Source organism: Poeciliopsis prolifica, unplaced genomic scaffold (genome assembly GCF_027474105.1).
Source record: "Poeciliopsis prolifica strain line A6 unplaced genomic scaffold, Auburn_PproV2 SCAFFOLD016, whole genome shotgun sequence".
Taxonomy (NCBI): domain Eukaryota; kingdom Metazoa; phylum Chordata; class Actinopteri; order Cyprinodontiformes; family Poeciliidae; genus Poeciliopsis; species Poeciliopsis prolifica.
Window position 1 is genome coordinate 436,536 of NW_026562391.1, and position 16,024 is coordinate 452,559.

The window sequence follows — 16,024 nt, forward strand, 5'->3', positions numbered from 1 at the left end:
GACTTAAAAATTCAATATGTACATAGAAAAGGCATGTATAGCAACAGTTTCAGGCACATTTGATTCTGTTAAGGATTATTACCTACCTAAAATACCTCTTAACAACATTGAACGTGGAAGATTTATAACGTTTATACTCTGACATAAGTGAGATTATGTAGCAATAATCAATTTACAACAAATATCTCAAGGCACTTAAATGTAATTTCTATTCAATCATTTCAGCACTAGCAGCCATCTTCCATGACCGACTGAGAGTTGGAGAAGACCACACAGACTAAAGAACTGATACAGGAATAGCTGATACTTCCTGGATAAAAAAACTGGTTAAATCTTAAAGTATGTTTGTGCTCTAGCCATTCTGTTATAGTCTTGTGGTGTGAGGCACAAAAAATGACTAAGTCTTAAACCAAATGATTATTTAATTTTACATAATGTCGCATCTGAAAGGAAAGATGCATTGGATCGCACCAATGAAAATCTTCCTGTATTTTTTGCCAGCGCCCAACTGCTTAGTGTGGTAACATGTAACTGTTAAATTGTGACAATGCCGATATGTTTTATGTTTCTACAAACTTCAATCATCCAATCGACTAAAAGAAACAAAACTGATCAGGCAAAAACGTATTAAATCTGATACAAGGAATTTAAAACTGCCAAATAGGTGCTACACATTAAATACATCTTCAAACGTGATCTGAATTGCTCTAATTAGAATTGGTTAGTGCTAAATTTTCCTTTCAATTGTAAAGATTATAAAATGCTAGATGGACTCTGATTGCAACTTGTGGGGGAAGGGTCTCGTGTTCACACCTTGCGCTAAAAACACATTTCTGCCGTGAAACGAGAAGCAGCACAGCTGGAGGGAAGCAGATTTAGATAGAGGAACTTGTAATTCTGGAACCAGACGAGTCTGTCACCTTATGAGGAAACAGAGAATGTTCCGACTACTACAGGCACACACACGCCAGGTCGCATTTCACCTCGTGACAACAAAACTGTTGACCAAAGACGAAACAGCAGCTGCAGAAAGTACTGCAACGTTTCAAATGTCTGACATCTTTTATTTTTACTGTATGTAATCACAATATTCCCCTTTTGTTGGGGAACAAAATATTTGCTTTAAATACAGCTCAGTTTGCTGACTTCTCCTCAGCAGCTGTGTAAATTTACTAAAACTCCTTTAAGCACACGTCTACACCATAAACTTCTCCTTGGCGTATTTGGCAGCAGCAACAATCTTGTCCTCGTCAGAAAGACACAAATAAGCGACGCAGTCACAAAAAGTATCCGAGATACATACAATCATGAAAAAAAAAGAAAGAAAACCTGTTTACATATTCAATCAAAAGAAATATTCAATTGATGTTTGAAGATTTTGTTTAACTTATTTATTTCTGGAAAAGAAATTTGTGTGATTGTATTTAGAGAACAGAGCTAACCTTGTGCTCATTACACAGATTATGTCAACAAAATGTCAATTCCAGCTGAAAGTCAGGACTGAGTAATGTGTGTTACCCACTTTCAGCTGTAAATACCTTGATCTGTGCTGACCATGGACAGTATGCCCTGACGCCAGCTCTGATGTGAAAATGAGTTAAGACATCTTGCTCTGAGGACGAGTGCCAGTTTTGTGCGAAACAATCACGAATTGCTCTTTAAATCTCCACGTAATGATGAACACTCGCGTTATTATGAGGAAAAGTTGGAAAATGTTTCACTGAGATCACACAGAGATTTGAAAGTGTCCAGTTGCATCTAACGAGGAAGTATCGGCATTTAGGATTTTTCAGCGACACGTTTCCTGCCTTGTTACAGTCAACGGGCGGACAATGCACATAACTCCTGGAAGAAAAGAAATACAGGCTCCTCTTGTTCTTGTACATTCCTCTACATAAAAAAGAAAAAAAAAATCAAACAATGAAAGCAGCTTCAGCTGGTCATGTGCCTGCACATTTACATTCACGGTCACGCATGTTTATTTAAAAAAAATAAAAGGGAGATAAAAAAAGGGGGTAACCTTGTTCAAATTATGCCGAATTTGGACACCGAGAAACCTAAATTACCAACATACATTTTCTAAACTGCGTAAAATTAAGCATTTACCCACTAATTTAAATGTTTATATTCTTGATGCCATTGTGATGAGACATTCCGTAGCAGTAAATCATTTTTCTTTATTGGTAATAATGGTTTGAGAGGAAGGAGGTTGAGGTGTTAAAACTTGTTAACTCAAAAGGACAGGTTCTTCGAATGTTTTGTCTTTTGACAGTACAGGGGCCAACGTCTACAGCATGTTGGGTCGTTTGGGTTCTCCACCGAATAGGCGTTAATTATAACTAGTCCACTGAGTTCCCACAGACTCAAACCTGTTACGTCAACGCAGAGTCGAGTGTAAATATTGAGTCCAGGGAAAATGTCGTCCTGGAGACACCTGGTGCAGAATGAACTTCCTCAAAAATACTTTGTCTGGTGTGTATGAGTCAGCATGAATAGTCTTAAACTTCAACATGAAAAGATGGTCAGTTTGACTGACAGAAACCTTAACATTTTATTTAGGTAAACCGTGCTCGTAAAGCGCTACATTTCCATCTTACCATACTGCCTTTATTCTTTATCGAATGGATTCAATAAAGTGTCGTGTGTCTCCTGTAACACTTGCAACTGTTTGCCTCAAACAGTTGCAGCAAATTTTTAGCTTAACCTCCATGATGCTAATCTCAAATTTCACCATGTCACCAAAGTGCTCTACTGGACTGAGATCTGGTGACAGTAGAGTTGGAGTTCAATAGAACAGCTTGAGATAATTTGAGCTTTATTCTGACGGGATTGTTCTAACGAAAGCAGTCATCAGAAGAGAAGTTATGATGGGGTAGATTTTTATCTTTGACATTTCCTGGGTGTTCAAACAATGATCCGATGGTACTATCGGTAGTAAATCACCAGCATAAGCTTTAATTGTCAAAACAACACAGGATGGATCCCTGCTTTTGTGTCAAATTTTGACCCTAACGTCTCAGTGACACAGCCGAGACTCACTGGACGAGGGAAACGTTTTCCCTAATCTGTTGGTGTCCAGTTTGGGTCAACCTGAGTGAACTGCACTCAGGTAACTACAGCCGGCCAACATACCACATGGTTTGGTCTTCATCTGCTTCAAAATTCTCCTAAAATTACCTGACCAGCATATTTGTCTCCAACAACTGTGATACAATCAAAGTCAAACAGATCCCTTTGCACTTCCTTATTCAGATGCTCAGTCAAAACTCAAGCAAGTCTCCTTTCCCACTTTTAGACGCTGATTGAACTGGTGTACCTAATAAAGTGGTCATTGGCCATTTTACTTCCTGGTATTGTCTTCACTATATAGTTCAGAGTTGAAGTCTGGTGTAAATTCACTTGACCTATTTCTGATTCATGCCCTTTTGCAGTACATACCTTAGTGTTCGAAGTGTTACAGTTCAACCTGTAGGGACTATGCTGAGCTTTTGGCATTTGCACAGCCAGAATGGAGGAGCTATTTGTAGCGCGTCTCCTGTAGGGCAGTGACACCCTCTGGATTTTAACATGTCTATTTCTGACTGATTTGAAATGCAACTGAGGCAGATGGATAGTGCTTCATGGCTTCAGCTGCAAGTTTAGGGAATTTGAGAATGAAATCAAGAAAATTCTTCAGTCTTTTTTTTTCTTCATTAAAATTTTTCTTTTTTAAAAGGAATTTAACCCAATCATAACCACTAAAAATATATAGGTTTTTTTTTTCTGCATGTAATTTTAGGGGACAAACTGAAAAAAACTATGAACTTGAGTTCCTTTAAATCAAGTCTCAGAACCTACCTGTTCAGAGTTGCCGTTGACGATAGTAACTGTAGCGTTGATCAACGTATTACATCGACAAACTGCAATGTCTACTGCTTGTTTCACAATACATAGTTCCCCCAAATAGGGAATTATATTTGGGGACATTATATTCAACATAATGTCCAGGATTATGTTGAATATGGAAAAAAAAAAAAAGGGCGTTTTTAATAAGTGATCCCACCTTACAACAGTCTAATGTCTGTGGAAAAGATGATTTATGTGAAATTGTTTCACATCACGGTGCCTCTGTGTCTAAGTCTGCCTAAAAGTGAATAAAAATTTCACTTTTTTATTCACTACAGCTGTAGTTTTTTTACAGCTTGGTCAAAAAATATATTATCCTTTGCTGTCTAAGGAGGACTTAGAAGACTAACAGTGATGTCACATGAGAACTATTATTCGTGATTATATTTTTGTGAGGCAAAGCACCTTAAACTGCTTTATTGCTAAAATGTGGTTAGGTCAAAGTGTTTAAAAACATAGCCTTTAGTTCTTAAAAACTTTCTACCTTTACTTTGAATACATATTCCAATAACGGTAAGTTTCTTCCTCTATGATGTTTTTATGTCACACAGTGTTAGGGGATATTATATGAAAAGAATGAATTAGACCTGGGAGCCTTCTCTTCCTACAAGTCAGAGGCTTGTTTGAGGCTACGACTCACACAGTTTACTGTAAATAAAGTTGATTGTGGTTGTTGAGAAAAAGCTCACGGTGCGTACTATCTGACTGCCAAACATGTTCAGTTGCCAAAGACGTTTTAAAGTAAGCCTTGTTAAAGCTATGTTTCACCAGGAACAAAGCATTTCAGCAGATAAATATGTTTTTGTATTCTAATGTCAGACCACTTTTTTTATAGACATAATTCAGATTTCACCGTGCGACAGTAGCAGCTTTATTTCAGGTAAAGGTTCCATATGTGATCTTGTTCTTCGTTCAAACCATCAATAATCCCCTAAAAATGATAAAATGCACAGCAGTTCTGCCTGAAGCAACCGCCTGCTAGCAAATTAACTGGGTTGGTCTTTCAAAAGCCGTCTCTATGTGTGTTCCTCTCTACTTTATTTTTGTAATGAATAACGTTTTTATTTATCATCAAAATGAACGTCTTCTCTGTCAGAATCTGGATTTTCCCTGCAGTCTCAGGGGATCGGTGTTGCTGCATCATCTCCTGTGCACTTCAACAGGAAAAAGCACTTTTTACACCCCCTTCTTAACACCTTTGCCTCATGCCAGTAAATGAAAGAAGAACGGAAACTTCTTTCAGGCTAATAGAGGAAAAAGCGATGCGGGCGTCTATAAGAATTTTCACCCTTAATCAGACATCGCTTGTCTTATGCAATTTCCTTGAAATATTTCTTCATTTGGCTCTTTCTCTGTAGCGTACGTCTTCTATTTTTTTATATTTTTTTAGCTTTACAATAAATGAACCGGAACTCATCTGAAACCTTTGAGTCCAGGAAGACAGAATCATTGCCTCAAACTTGGCAAAAAGAAAAAAAAAAAGTGATTTCAGAGTGGTTTGTAATGCGACGTTTTCTGAATTATGCATTTTTCTGTAAAGATACCACAAAAATAAATAAGTAAAATTCTCCCATTCTGGTTGTAATAAAATGACAACATTCGGAACATTTCAACACAGCCGCCATTGAAACACCTACATTCTGGTTACGTCTTTAGGTTTTTCTGAGTCGCCCTCTCTCCTCCTCAGCCGGGGGAATCGGCCTCTACTTCGGCTGACATCGTCCACAGAGGAAACCTGAGCGGCTCAAGCTCCTTACTGAGGTCATGGGCTGCGGGATTAGGAGGACAGATTTACTCCTCCAAAGTGGGACAGCACATTTGATCGAAGTCTTTCTGTGAAGACGCTGACAAATAATCTGAATTTGGTGCCGAGACGTAAATGTGATAGTGTATCAGGGCAATGTCAGCATAGAAGGAAAATTTGGTTTAAAAAAATAAATAAATGAATAAAGTTCAGAAATTTTGAGATTAATTTCAGATATTTTCTAGAAAAACCTTGGTGATTTCTGAGTCTCAAATAACAAACACTTTCTCCAGAACGCTCCAGAACATTTTCATCTTTTCAAACTCAGAAATGTCCTTGATTTTTTTTTTTTTTTTCGATTTATGACAAAATAAATCTTCTACACTTTTTAGAATAGTTTTTGGACTTCTTAAACTCTGGCATGTCCTTGTTTTCTTTTTAAATTCCTTTTTATAAAATTCCTGAAATTAATCTCAAACTTTTTACGTTTTTTCCATCAAAGTTTTCAAATTTTCACACTCAGAAAAACCCCACCTTTATTTAAACCTAAGATTACAGGGTGGGTGTGAATCTATTATCTGGTCAGGCCTTTTTTCTGCGTTACAATAGAACAGGAAAGGTGAGGTTTCTTATACGTCCAATCAAAACAGTGAATGTGTGAGTAATTGTGTGTGTCATCATGACTCACTAAGTCATTCTGAGTAGTGGTGTGTTGACATTCTGTTGAAAAAGCATGTTAAGTAAATGGGGAGGTTCTAAATGTGCGAAGAACGTAAACAGAAAGTGATTGGCGTAAATGCTTATTCATATTTTTTCTTGTATAAAGCTGAGAACATTTAAATTCCTTTGCTCATGGGCGCCCCCTTTGTGTCACTTATTATGTCTGCAAGCGACATCTTCCACCAAACTTATATAGAAAGGACAAAGATTTTAAAATGTCAAAAATAATTTCTGTCTTTTTCACATTTGACAGTCTAACCTAGTTATAAAGCAGTAGAAATTTTCATCCATCCACTGACTTTCTCTGATCATAGATTTGGTCACAACCTTCACGGCTTTCTGTCTTATAACCAGATAAAGACAAACACTTGTGTGAAGTGTGCTCAAAAATAACAATAATATTAATTTAAAAAATTAATAAATAAAAATTTCTTATTTTATCTGTAATTCAACTTACGCAAAAAAAGGGATTTTATGTTAAACGGCCTGCCATAGTGTCATAAACTAGATTCTTTGGTAACGTTTTGGTTTTGTTTCTACTCTGAGTGTATTGTTGCGTATGCTCCTATTGACGATGAATCGACTACAAAATCATTTGACGATTATTTCAACGATCGATTTTTATCACGTTGCATCCAATCAATCGTTTCGACACTACTGCACGCTTTACAGGTCGGAGGGACATGGAGTGTCTCCCATGAATAACCAAGTTGCTTCAGAGTATTAGAGAGAATTGAGACATTTGTCTGTGCTAATATCAGAATACGCAGGGAATCTGTAAAGCATTCATTTAAAATCTCTTGTGTAATCCAGTTATACCTGGAAGGTAACCTCATCCTTCTTCTTCTCCGTCTCTCGGCTCCGCAGCATGTCCTCCGCTCTAACTCGTCACGTGGTCTGGCAGTCCGAGGGGCTGGTGGCCTTCCTGAACGCCCGGCCGTGGACGTTTAAAACAAAATGGGAATATTGATCATCGATTAATATTTAAAATGCTCAAAAATGTTAAGTTGTATGTGTGCTGTTAAGTGGCGTTATTAAAACCAAAGAGCAATAGTCCAGTGACATTAAACCTGCAGTAATTGATAACAATGTGCCGTCTCAATTTTAAGTTATGCTAACAGTGCCACCTGGTGGTCAAACAAGGTATTGTTTTCAATTAAGTATTTGTCACTTCAAGAGATGACATTACTCTGCGCACCATACGGCGGAGATATATATATATATATATATATATTATATATATATATATATATATATATATATATATATATATATATATATATATATATATATATTCCCGTCTAAAAATTAAAGATTAGACAGAAAAACCCATCTGATCTTTAAATATAGTCATTATTTCAGACTTTGGCAGGAAGCCGGAGCGCCCGGAGAGAAAACTGCAAATTTCTTTTTTATATGTCATTTAATTACAAAATGTATGACTGACATTTTGTAATTACGTGTCAGAAATACATTTAATTATTTCTGAGCTTTAATCTGGAATAAAGGCTCTAGGGAAGAGAGTTATGAGAGAGGGGATTCAAACCCAGGACTTTGTGGCTACAAGGCAACAGTTCTCCCAACTGAGCCACTGTGCAACTGTTTTGTTCACAAAATTAATGTTTTTATTCACATCTAAGCAGAATTTAGAGGCCAATTACCCAAACAGTCATGATTTTAGACTGTGGCAGGAAGCCGGAGCGCCCGGAGAGAAACCTGCAAACAGGAAACCTGTCTTATCTTTTTACCCATTGATCCCAGAAAATTTTCAGAAACAAATTTAGAAATTTCTAGCTCCTCTCAGCTTAAACGCTTTTGAGAGGAGGGGCTGGTGAAACTTTTATTTCAAATCTATCTCTTCCTTTCTTTTTCGTAGACATACAGAAATCCCCTCCTGTTCATGTCTTCACTGCAGACAGCCGCTGCAGTGAAGACATGATCATCAATGGCTTTTACTACCTGAGCTCCGTGAGGTATGCATGTGTAGAATTTGGATTTGTCAGAACCATTGCAGATGACCGATGACAATTTGTAGACTTCTGGTCCATGTTCTCCCTGTACAGTGAGGGACTGGTTGGGGTCAGTTTATTGCGCTGGCCTAGTCTGGCTGACTGCGGCAGGTGGAACACCAACACATTGTTGTTCGTCAGGCAGTGCTTGTAACTCAGCTCTGCTCCACAGCCAGGACAAATTGTTTTGAGCCCTAAAGTTAACCACCGTCTAAAAAGTGTTTGGATGTTGTCCTCAAAACGAGGTGTTGGCAGTTCAATTACAGGGCCATTGCTTAAGACTCCAAACAATTAGCCTGGCATGTGGAGCAGCTGCCCTGACTGAACAACTCTGTGTCAGTCTTTCCACCAAACGAGTCCAGCCAGACTAAAACCAGCTCCACCAATGATCTAACTTCGAATTCCCCGCCCTTTTCCAGGTCCCTCACTGTCAGTTCTTCCAGGATTGGCTTTATCTCCTCGGGAGAAACATGTTTGCCGGGATTGCGAATTGCTGATAGAATTAAACCAGAGCAGGAGGGAATTGACGACGCCTCCAAGAAAATCTTCTCCTGAGCGAGACATCGCTTCGTCTCGCTCAGATTCAGGACAGATTGCAAGGCGGCGTTCACCCAGCTGTTAGTCAAGTTATTTGAAAACTTGCAAAGGTTTTCTGAACGTCCCTGTCCTCTTCGGTGTCCGGTGGAGCTTCTGTCATCTGCATCAACGTCCCCCTCCGGGTCCATTGATCCTTGTATACTCATTCACTGTAATGTCTATGGGAAGTGAAAACTAAACACTCTATCTCCATGCAAGGAAGGCCACGGGAAAAACAGCGAGTTCCCAAATAACTGTCTGGGGAAGTTCAACAACCCTGGAAAACTTACTTCAGTAGACACATCATGTTTCATTAGTTTGTACACCGTTTTCAGCTGCACAGAAAAACACCTGGACTGTGAATCAAAAAATATTACATTTATATTATACATAAACGAACATCATTTAATATGAAAAAAACCTCTTCACCAGCCAGACTTGCATTGTCCCCAACGAGTTTGCTCTCTTCCTCAGAGAGAACTACCCCAGCCGGGGCAGAGCTCTCTGAGGGTGAGAGGGCTACCCCAGCCGGGGTAGCCTGGTCGTTGGGGACCCTCACAGACTCAGTGGCTGAAGAAACCTTCCCCGCCGGGTCGGTTTCTTCCATGTCCATTCCATTCAAAGCTGAATCCGAGTCACTAAAGTAATCAAATATTTTCTCAATGCCTGTAGTGAGCATGTATCCGAGTCCCCAGCCAAGCGGCAGGGCAAACGGCACGAGAGCGTGAGAGAAATTAATCATATCTAAGAAATACTGAGAATGTAGGCGATGTCTGGATCCTGAATGTTCAATGTCTTGAGATTCCAACGTTTAAAGGCTCAGAACATCTTTGATCTATTGTGATGTATGTGATGTCATCAATGACCTCATCAATGAACTCACTGTAGTTCTGTGGCACGGTCTTCCTTTTGATCGTTGCAATGGAAACAATCAGATCAGTTCTGCATGTTTCAAATTATAGATGAAGTTGTGACTAAATATAGAACTAATTTTTAAAAATTTATTTAGTATAAAGAGATTAACGATAGATTTATATTTGACTGAACTGTCAGCAATATTTCTACACTTGAATTACTCGTCTGATCTTTAGTTTGTTTGACACAGTGCAGTGTGAAAGTGAACGGCTGAAAATGTAATAAATGTTGCATTTTTGGCCCCAAGTCAAACCGAGCTGTAACAGAATAGAAAGTATTCAGGGAGAAGGAAATAATAGGAAAGATCTAGTACTTGAAATTCAACATAGCTTATTTAGATTATATGGAGGTGGCATTGATATTTGGTTATATTGGGTGCCAGCACATGAAGGTGAAAAGGCAATGAAAGGGCAGATAAATTAGCAAAAAGGGCTTCAGATCAGGCAATAACGATTAAAATACCTATTGGGAAAGGGGAAGGAAAATCAATTATTTAGAATAAAGACATGGAAATATGGCAAAAAAGGTGGAATGAAGATAAGAAAGAAAGGAAATTATATAAAATACAGAAGTCAATATTTAGTAGAAATATTAAGGAGAGAAGTAGAAGGGAAGAAATAATAATGATTAGATTAAGAGTAGGGCATACATATTTAAATGATACTTTATATTTAATAGGGAAGAAAAATAACGATATGTGTGAAGAATGTGGAGAGAAAGAAAACGTAGAACATGTATTGATGAACTACAAAACGTGAAAGGGAGAAATTGAGAAGAATAGTTGGAAGGACAGATCAAGAATGGCGTTTGAAATGAATACTGGGAAATAATGGAAATATAATGGATATTTGCATATTAAGGAAAGCATTATTTATTTATCTTCAAAATACAAAATTGAAAAATAGAATCTGACTGATGTAAAATACTGTTGCTACACACTCGTGTAAAGTAGGTGGCGGTATGTACCTTAAAGTTGCTTGCGATCCGCCATAATTGAACAGAAGAAGAAGAAAAACTCTGTCCGCATCCCTTCCTTCTCTGGACCGGGACTTTCTGAGGCGGGTTCAGAAGTGTTGGACCGCTCGGGTCTCGGATGGTTTTTCACCCCTACAGGCTGCATGCTAGTTCGGCTCCTTTTCCGCAGGTGAGGGTGAACTTTAACCTCTGGCAGGTTGACTGAATGCGCAGTGGTCTTTGCGTGTAGAAAGGAATATTCTTGGTGGCGGGATGATACATTATAAATGCTTATTTTGTTAAAACAATGTGTGGCAACGGGAGTGGTTCTGAAGGCGGTCCGGCTCCTGCTTTGGAGGTTCGGCCTTCGAAATGAAATGACGGCTTTTCTTTTACTCCGAGAAACTCGAGGCTGAGGGGGAGTGTGACGCCATGTCGCGGGGTCGCGCATCGCTCCAAACTGTCGTAAATTAATGAAAAAAAAAAACGGACTGAAACAGGAAACTTTTGAAGGTAATTCGTGACATTATCATGTTTCTTAACCTGCGTGCCCAGTTGGTTTTCCCCCCAAATATTGTCTTGTTGATATGAAACTCATACCAATCACATTTCATACAATCAATAAACAATTTGTGGAATATTTTGCTTTGCCGAATCATGCGTTCCCCTGCTAACATACTCACTTCTTCTCCGAGCTACTAGTCAAAGTTACATATTAATAGGACACAAATGAGGGAAAATAGACCATGCAGATATTGGCAGGCGCAGAAATCGTATTGCCAAAAAATGCATCTCCTCCTAAATTAAAAGACTTAAAGGTGACATGCAATTAATCGATTAGAACTAGTTTTTCATTCAACCGCTTCCCAGAAAAGAGACTAGACTTCCTTTATTGTCATTGTACAAAAAAAACACAAGGTGAATCTTGACAACGAAATGTCGTTACTTGGCTACCAGTGTAGCAGAGCTAAAACCTTATACTACACAATAAATAAATAAATACAAGTGCCATAGAATACACAGGTTCAGTGTTGTGAACAAAACTGAACTAAAGTGCATGTATTGACCATGTCCATGGGGGGGTGATTTGGTTTGTGAGTGTGTGGAGGGGTGTTATGTGGCGTTAAGCAGTCTGATGGCCCGGGGGAAGAAACTGTTCAGTAGTCTGGTTGTTCTGCAAAAGTTAGCTTACTCTGACGTTTGGAGTTCAAAAAGTGGTAAAAATAAAAAGAGTTCCCTAAAACCTCCGCGATCACACCGGACATTTGATTACCAACACATCCGATGTGTCGTAATCACTTAATCTAATAGGAGGGTTTAGGGAAAAAAGGGATCTAAACAATTTATTGATTAGTGATTGGGCAGTAAAAGGTGCTGGACTTGAGTTTTTTTCTTTTTGTTTGCTCGTGTTTTTTTGGGGGGGGGGGTTGAACAGGCGAAGCTGAAACTATGATACTTGATGGGATTTTGAGTTGTGCATCTTCACAAAGTTTTTTTTTCTTTAGTCTTAAATGCAAAATGTGTAGATTCTTTAGTACAGTTTTGGTTTTATTTCTGCTCTGAGTGTATTGTTGCGTATGCTCCTGTTAACGATGAATCGACTACAAAATCATTTGACGATTATTTCAAGGATCGATTTTTATCACGTTGCATCCAATCAATCGTTTTGACACTACTGCACGCTTTACAGGTCGGAGGGACATGGAGTGTCTCCCATCAATAACCAAGTTGCTTCAGAGTATTAGAGAAAATTGAGACATTTGTCTGTGCTAATATGAGAATATGCAGGGAATTTGTGAAGGACTCATTTAAAGTCTCTTGTGTAATATCTTTTAATGACATTATATGATAAAAAGGTAACCTCATCTTTCTTCTTCTCCGTCTCTCGGCTCCGCAGCATGTCCTCCGCTCCAACTCGTCACGTGGTCTGGCAGTCCGAGGGGCTGGTGGCCTACCTGAACCCCCGACCCTGGACCCCGGGCTCCGTGATCCTGGAGAGCAGCGCTCCGGGCAGCGCAGGAGGCAGCATCTTCCACCTCGGTGAGTCCGAGTGCTTGACCTGGCTGCTGGGGGCGAGGAGCGTCGCCGAGCTGCTGTGTGACAGGCTGGGTGTTCGGAGGTGTGCTCTGGTCAGCAGACCCCACAGAGACAGGCCTGCTCAGGTGAGAAGAATTACTCTGGAGGAAAAAATAAAGTCAGATTTAAAGGATTTGTCCTTGGCCGTGCGGGCTAGTTACCATCAGAGGACGTGCAAATGGAGTTAGAATTCTTTCCGTTGCAAACTACGAGTCTATCGGACGATTCCAGCTGCAAAATCAATGCAAATTTATTTTGCAGAATCCAAACGAACTTGCCCAATCACTGACTTTTAGAAACTACTGTTGTGAAAGCTACAACATATCTGCAGGCTAACTAGCTAGATCACTATGGATACAGCCTCAGTGTTAGCTTGTTACGCTGCAGCTAACAGCTAAAACAACAAATATTCTTAATTAGAAAGTTTACTTATTAAATCTACCAGCCGCTTATTAAGGTTTATTGCCCAAGTCTGTCCTTCATATCTTAACCATACTGATGAATGTCTTACATTACAGTATATTACTGTATTATTTTTTGCTGTCATTCAATAAAAAAAAAGCCGCAGTGGTCACAGTTAACAGAAAAGCTAGTTGCGCTTTAAGGTTAGCACAACTAGCTCTGTAGCGGATGTTAGTTTTGCTAATGCTCATAAAGTAGAACATAAACATCCAGCTGCTCTAATAATGATTAAGTTAATAACCAAAACTTAAGTGTAGATGTTGAAGTTTAGTCAACATAAAGTTTACCAGAGAGCCGCGTCAAGTTAGTCCTGTAGAATTTACCCAGAAAAGTTCACTTGTAGAAAGTGCGCTAAACGTTAGCAAAAGAGATAGACGACAGTTAGCGCCAGTGCCCACCACTAACAAGAAGAGGGATCACAGAATGTGTTTTTGTTCTGTAAATATGTTACAATACCGTAACCTAAAACTGTTATTACTCCAAGGTAGTTTGTTGCTTGTACCAATACTAATGAAATTGGTCATATTTTATGTTTTTAAGGTTTCAGTTGCTGTTTCTGAACTTTTAAGTGTAACTTTCGCTGTGCATGTCTGAATCTTAAATACTGGAACGTGAAAGTAAAAAGTGTCTTCTGCATATTTTTTCCACTTCAGGTATTCTTGGTTTGCAATGCTTTGGTTGATCGAGTTGACTTCGCTTTGCTCCCAACAGATCCGTGTCCTGCCGCTCCACGGTCTGGACGCAGAGTGGCGCCCCCACCTGGCTGGAGAAGAGGAGTACAACGCTCACGACCCGGGATACTGCACTTCCAAGTCGGCTCCTCGATGGAGCGACTCCAGCCTGACTGACGTTCAGAACCGAATCCGGGCGAGGCTGCCGCTCCCCGACGCACCGCCCGATCTCACGTTCCTGGGCGACGACCCGGCTCACGCCGGCCTCTTCTCGCGCATCGTCCGAGGGGAGGAGAAGCAGTGGCGCGTGTGGGAGGACGAAGGCCACGTCGCCTTCCTCACTCCGTTCCCCAACTCCCCCGGCTTCACCGTGCTGGTTCCGCGGCGACCTCTGACCTCGGACATATTCAGACTGCAGAGAGGAGACTACGAAGCGCTGGCGTCGGCCGCCAGGAAGGTGTCGCTGCTCTTGGAGGAAGGACTCGGCGCCTGGGGGGTGGGGCTTATTTTCGAGGGCTTTGAAATCGACTACGCTCACGCCAAGCTGATTCCGCTGCCGTCACCCTCGCCGTCAGGGGAAGGAAACGAAGCCGCCGCGCCTCGCTCCCCGCACTTCCACCCCACTTACCCGGGTTACGTCACGTCAGAGGACGGACCTGAAGCTGACCCGGAGAACCTGAAGGAGACGCACGCTAAAATTACTGGAGCTTAATGTCGCTGCGTTCAACTCAAGGCTTTTATTTTTTTGACCAATCACAAAACTGTGCTTGTTTTCTTTCAGCCAAACAAGCATGTAAATGATATAAATAATCAAGCAAATGTTTTATCTTTCCATCAAAAACATTGACTTTTCACTCAGAAATCTGATTAAAATAATGTGAATATCAACATTCCGGTAAAAGTTGTGATCTTTCCGAGTGAGACTCCAGTGTAAGAATTTTAAATAACTTTTTATTTAAAATAAATGAACAAAACAAAACTCTTGGTATTGATGATACATTTTTAGACAAACCAATGATTAACTTGATCACATATTCAACACAAAAGTTGCACACACACACACACACGATGCCCCCCACCAGTAATTAAAACAAAAAACAAATTCACACGTTATTAAAGTGAGTAAACAGAAGGATAATTGCTTGCAGTGCCACATATTTCCTGGAATATTTATTTCCTGACGTATTTAGTTAATCATCTTGCGTAAACTATTAAATCCCTCATTACATCACTCCTAATTGGTTCCACTGAGCATTTCTTGTTATGGAGCTAAATTAATTAGATCCTACGTCCCGTGAAGTGTTTTATAAACCCCACGCAGCTTTAGTTTCATTAAAAATAAAAGTTTTACATAAGAGTTTCCGTAGCAACCAGCAGTGAAACAATTCAGCTACAAACACCGCTGATAAATAATAATTTATTTAAACGAGCTGCAAGACAGGATTTTTTGTTTTAAAGTCGGTTTAATAGAAAGCCTTTAATATTTTTAACATCATTTATTTGATGTACAATTTTTTTTTTTTTTTTTTGCTAATTCAAATTGGCTAGTTTCAATTGCTATCGTGAGATTCAAAGTGAACGAGTCTTTTTATTGCAGCAATGAGCCGTTTAGGAGTGAATGAGTCCAGTCTTTTCAATGGCAAAACAATAAATACATTTTCAATTGCAATTATGATTTTAAGTTGTACTTTACCTTTTGAGTTAATCCAAAGTCTCGAGGAATGTCTAATTGGCAGGAAGGACTGGTGATGGGAAACAAGGTGATTTATTGTGTTTATTTAACTCCTTGTCTCTAACTGAAGGAATTTATTTCAGTGGGATCAACGATCCTCGTTTTTTCAGCACGAGATCAATGTGATTATCTTCATTAGTCTTTTAGTGAATAAATAATATTGAGGGAGACGATAACAAAATCTAAGAAACAGACGTTTTGTTGGGATTTACCACGACGGCTATTTTTGCTCGAAGACTCTGGCGTGCGCCTGCGCTGACCTCGCGCCCGGCCGGGGGGC

The 16,024-nt window shown here is 39.6% G+C and overlaps 1 protein-coding gene across 1 annotated transcript; it reads left to right on the forward strand.

Annotated features, from left to right (window-relative positions):
* Positions 1 to 9,611: 9,611 nt before the first annotated feature.
* LOC129367151 (uncharacterized) lies at positions 9,612 to 14,900 on the forward strand. Its single transcript, XM_055041448.1, has 4 exons — positions 9,612 to 9,658; positions 10,823 to 10,993; positions 12,701 to 12,965; positions 14,053 to 14,900. The coding sequence occupies exons 1-4, from the start codon at positions 9,612 to 9,614 to the stop codon at positions 14,722 to 14,724; spliced, it is 1,155 nt and encodes a 384-aa protein (XP_054897423.1). The 3' UTR covers positions 14,725 to 14,900.
* The last annotated feature ends 1,124 nt before the right edge of the window (positions 14,901 to 16,024 follow it).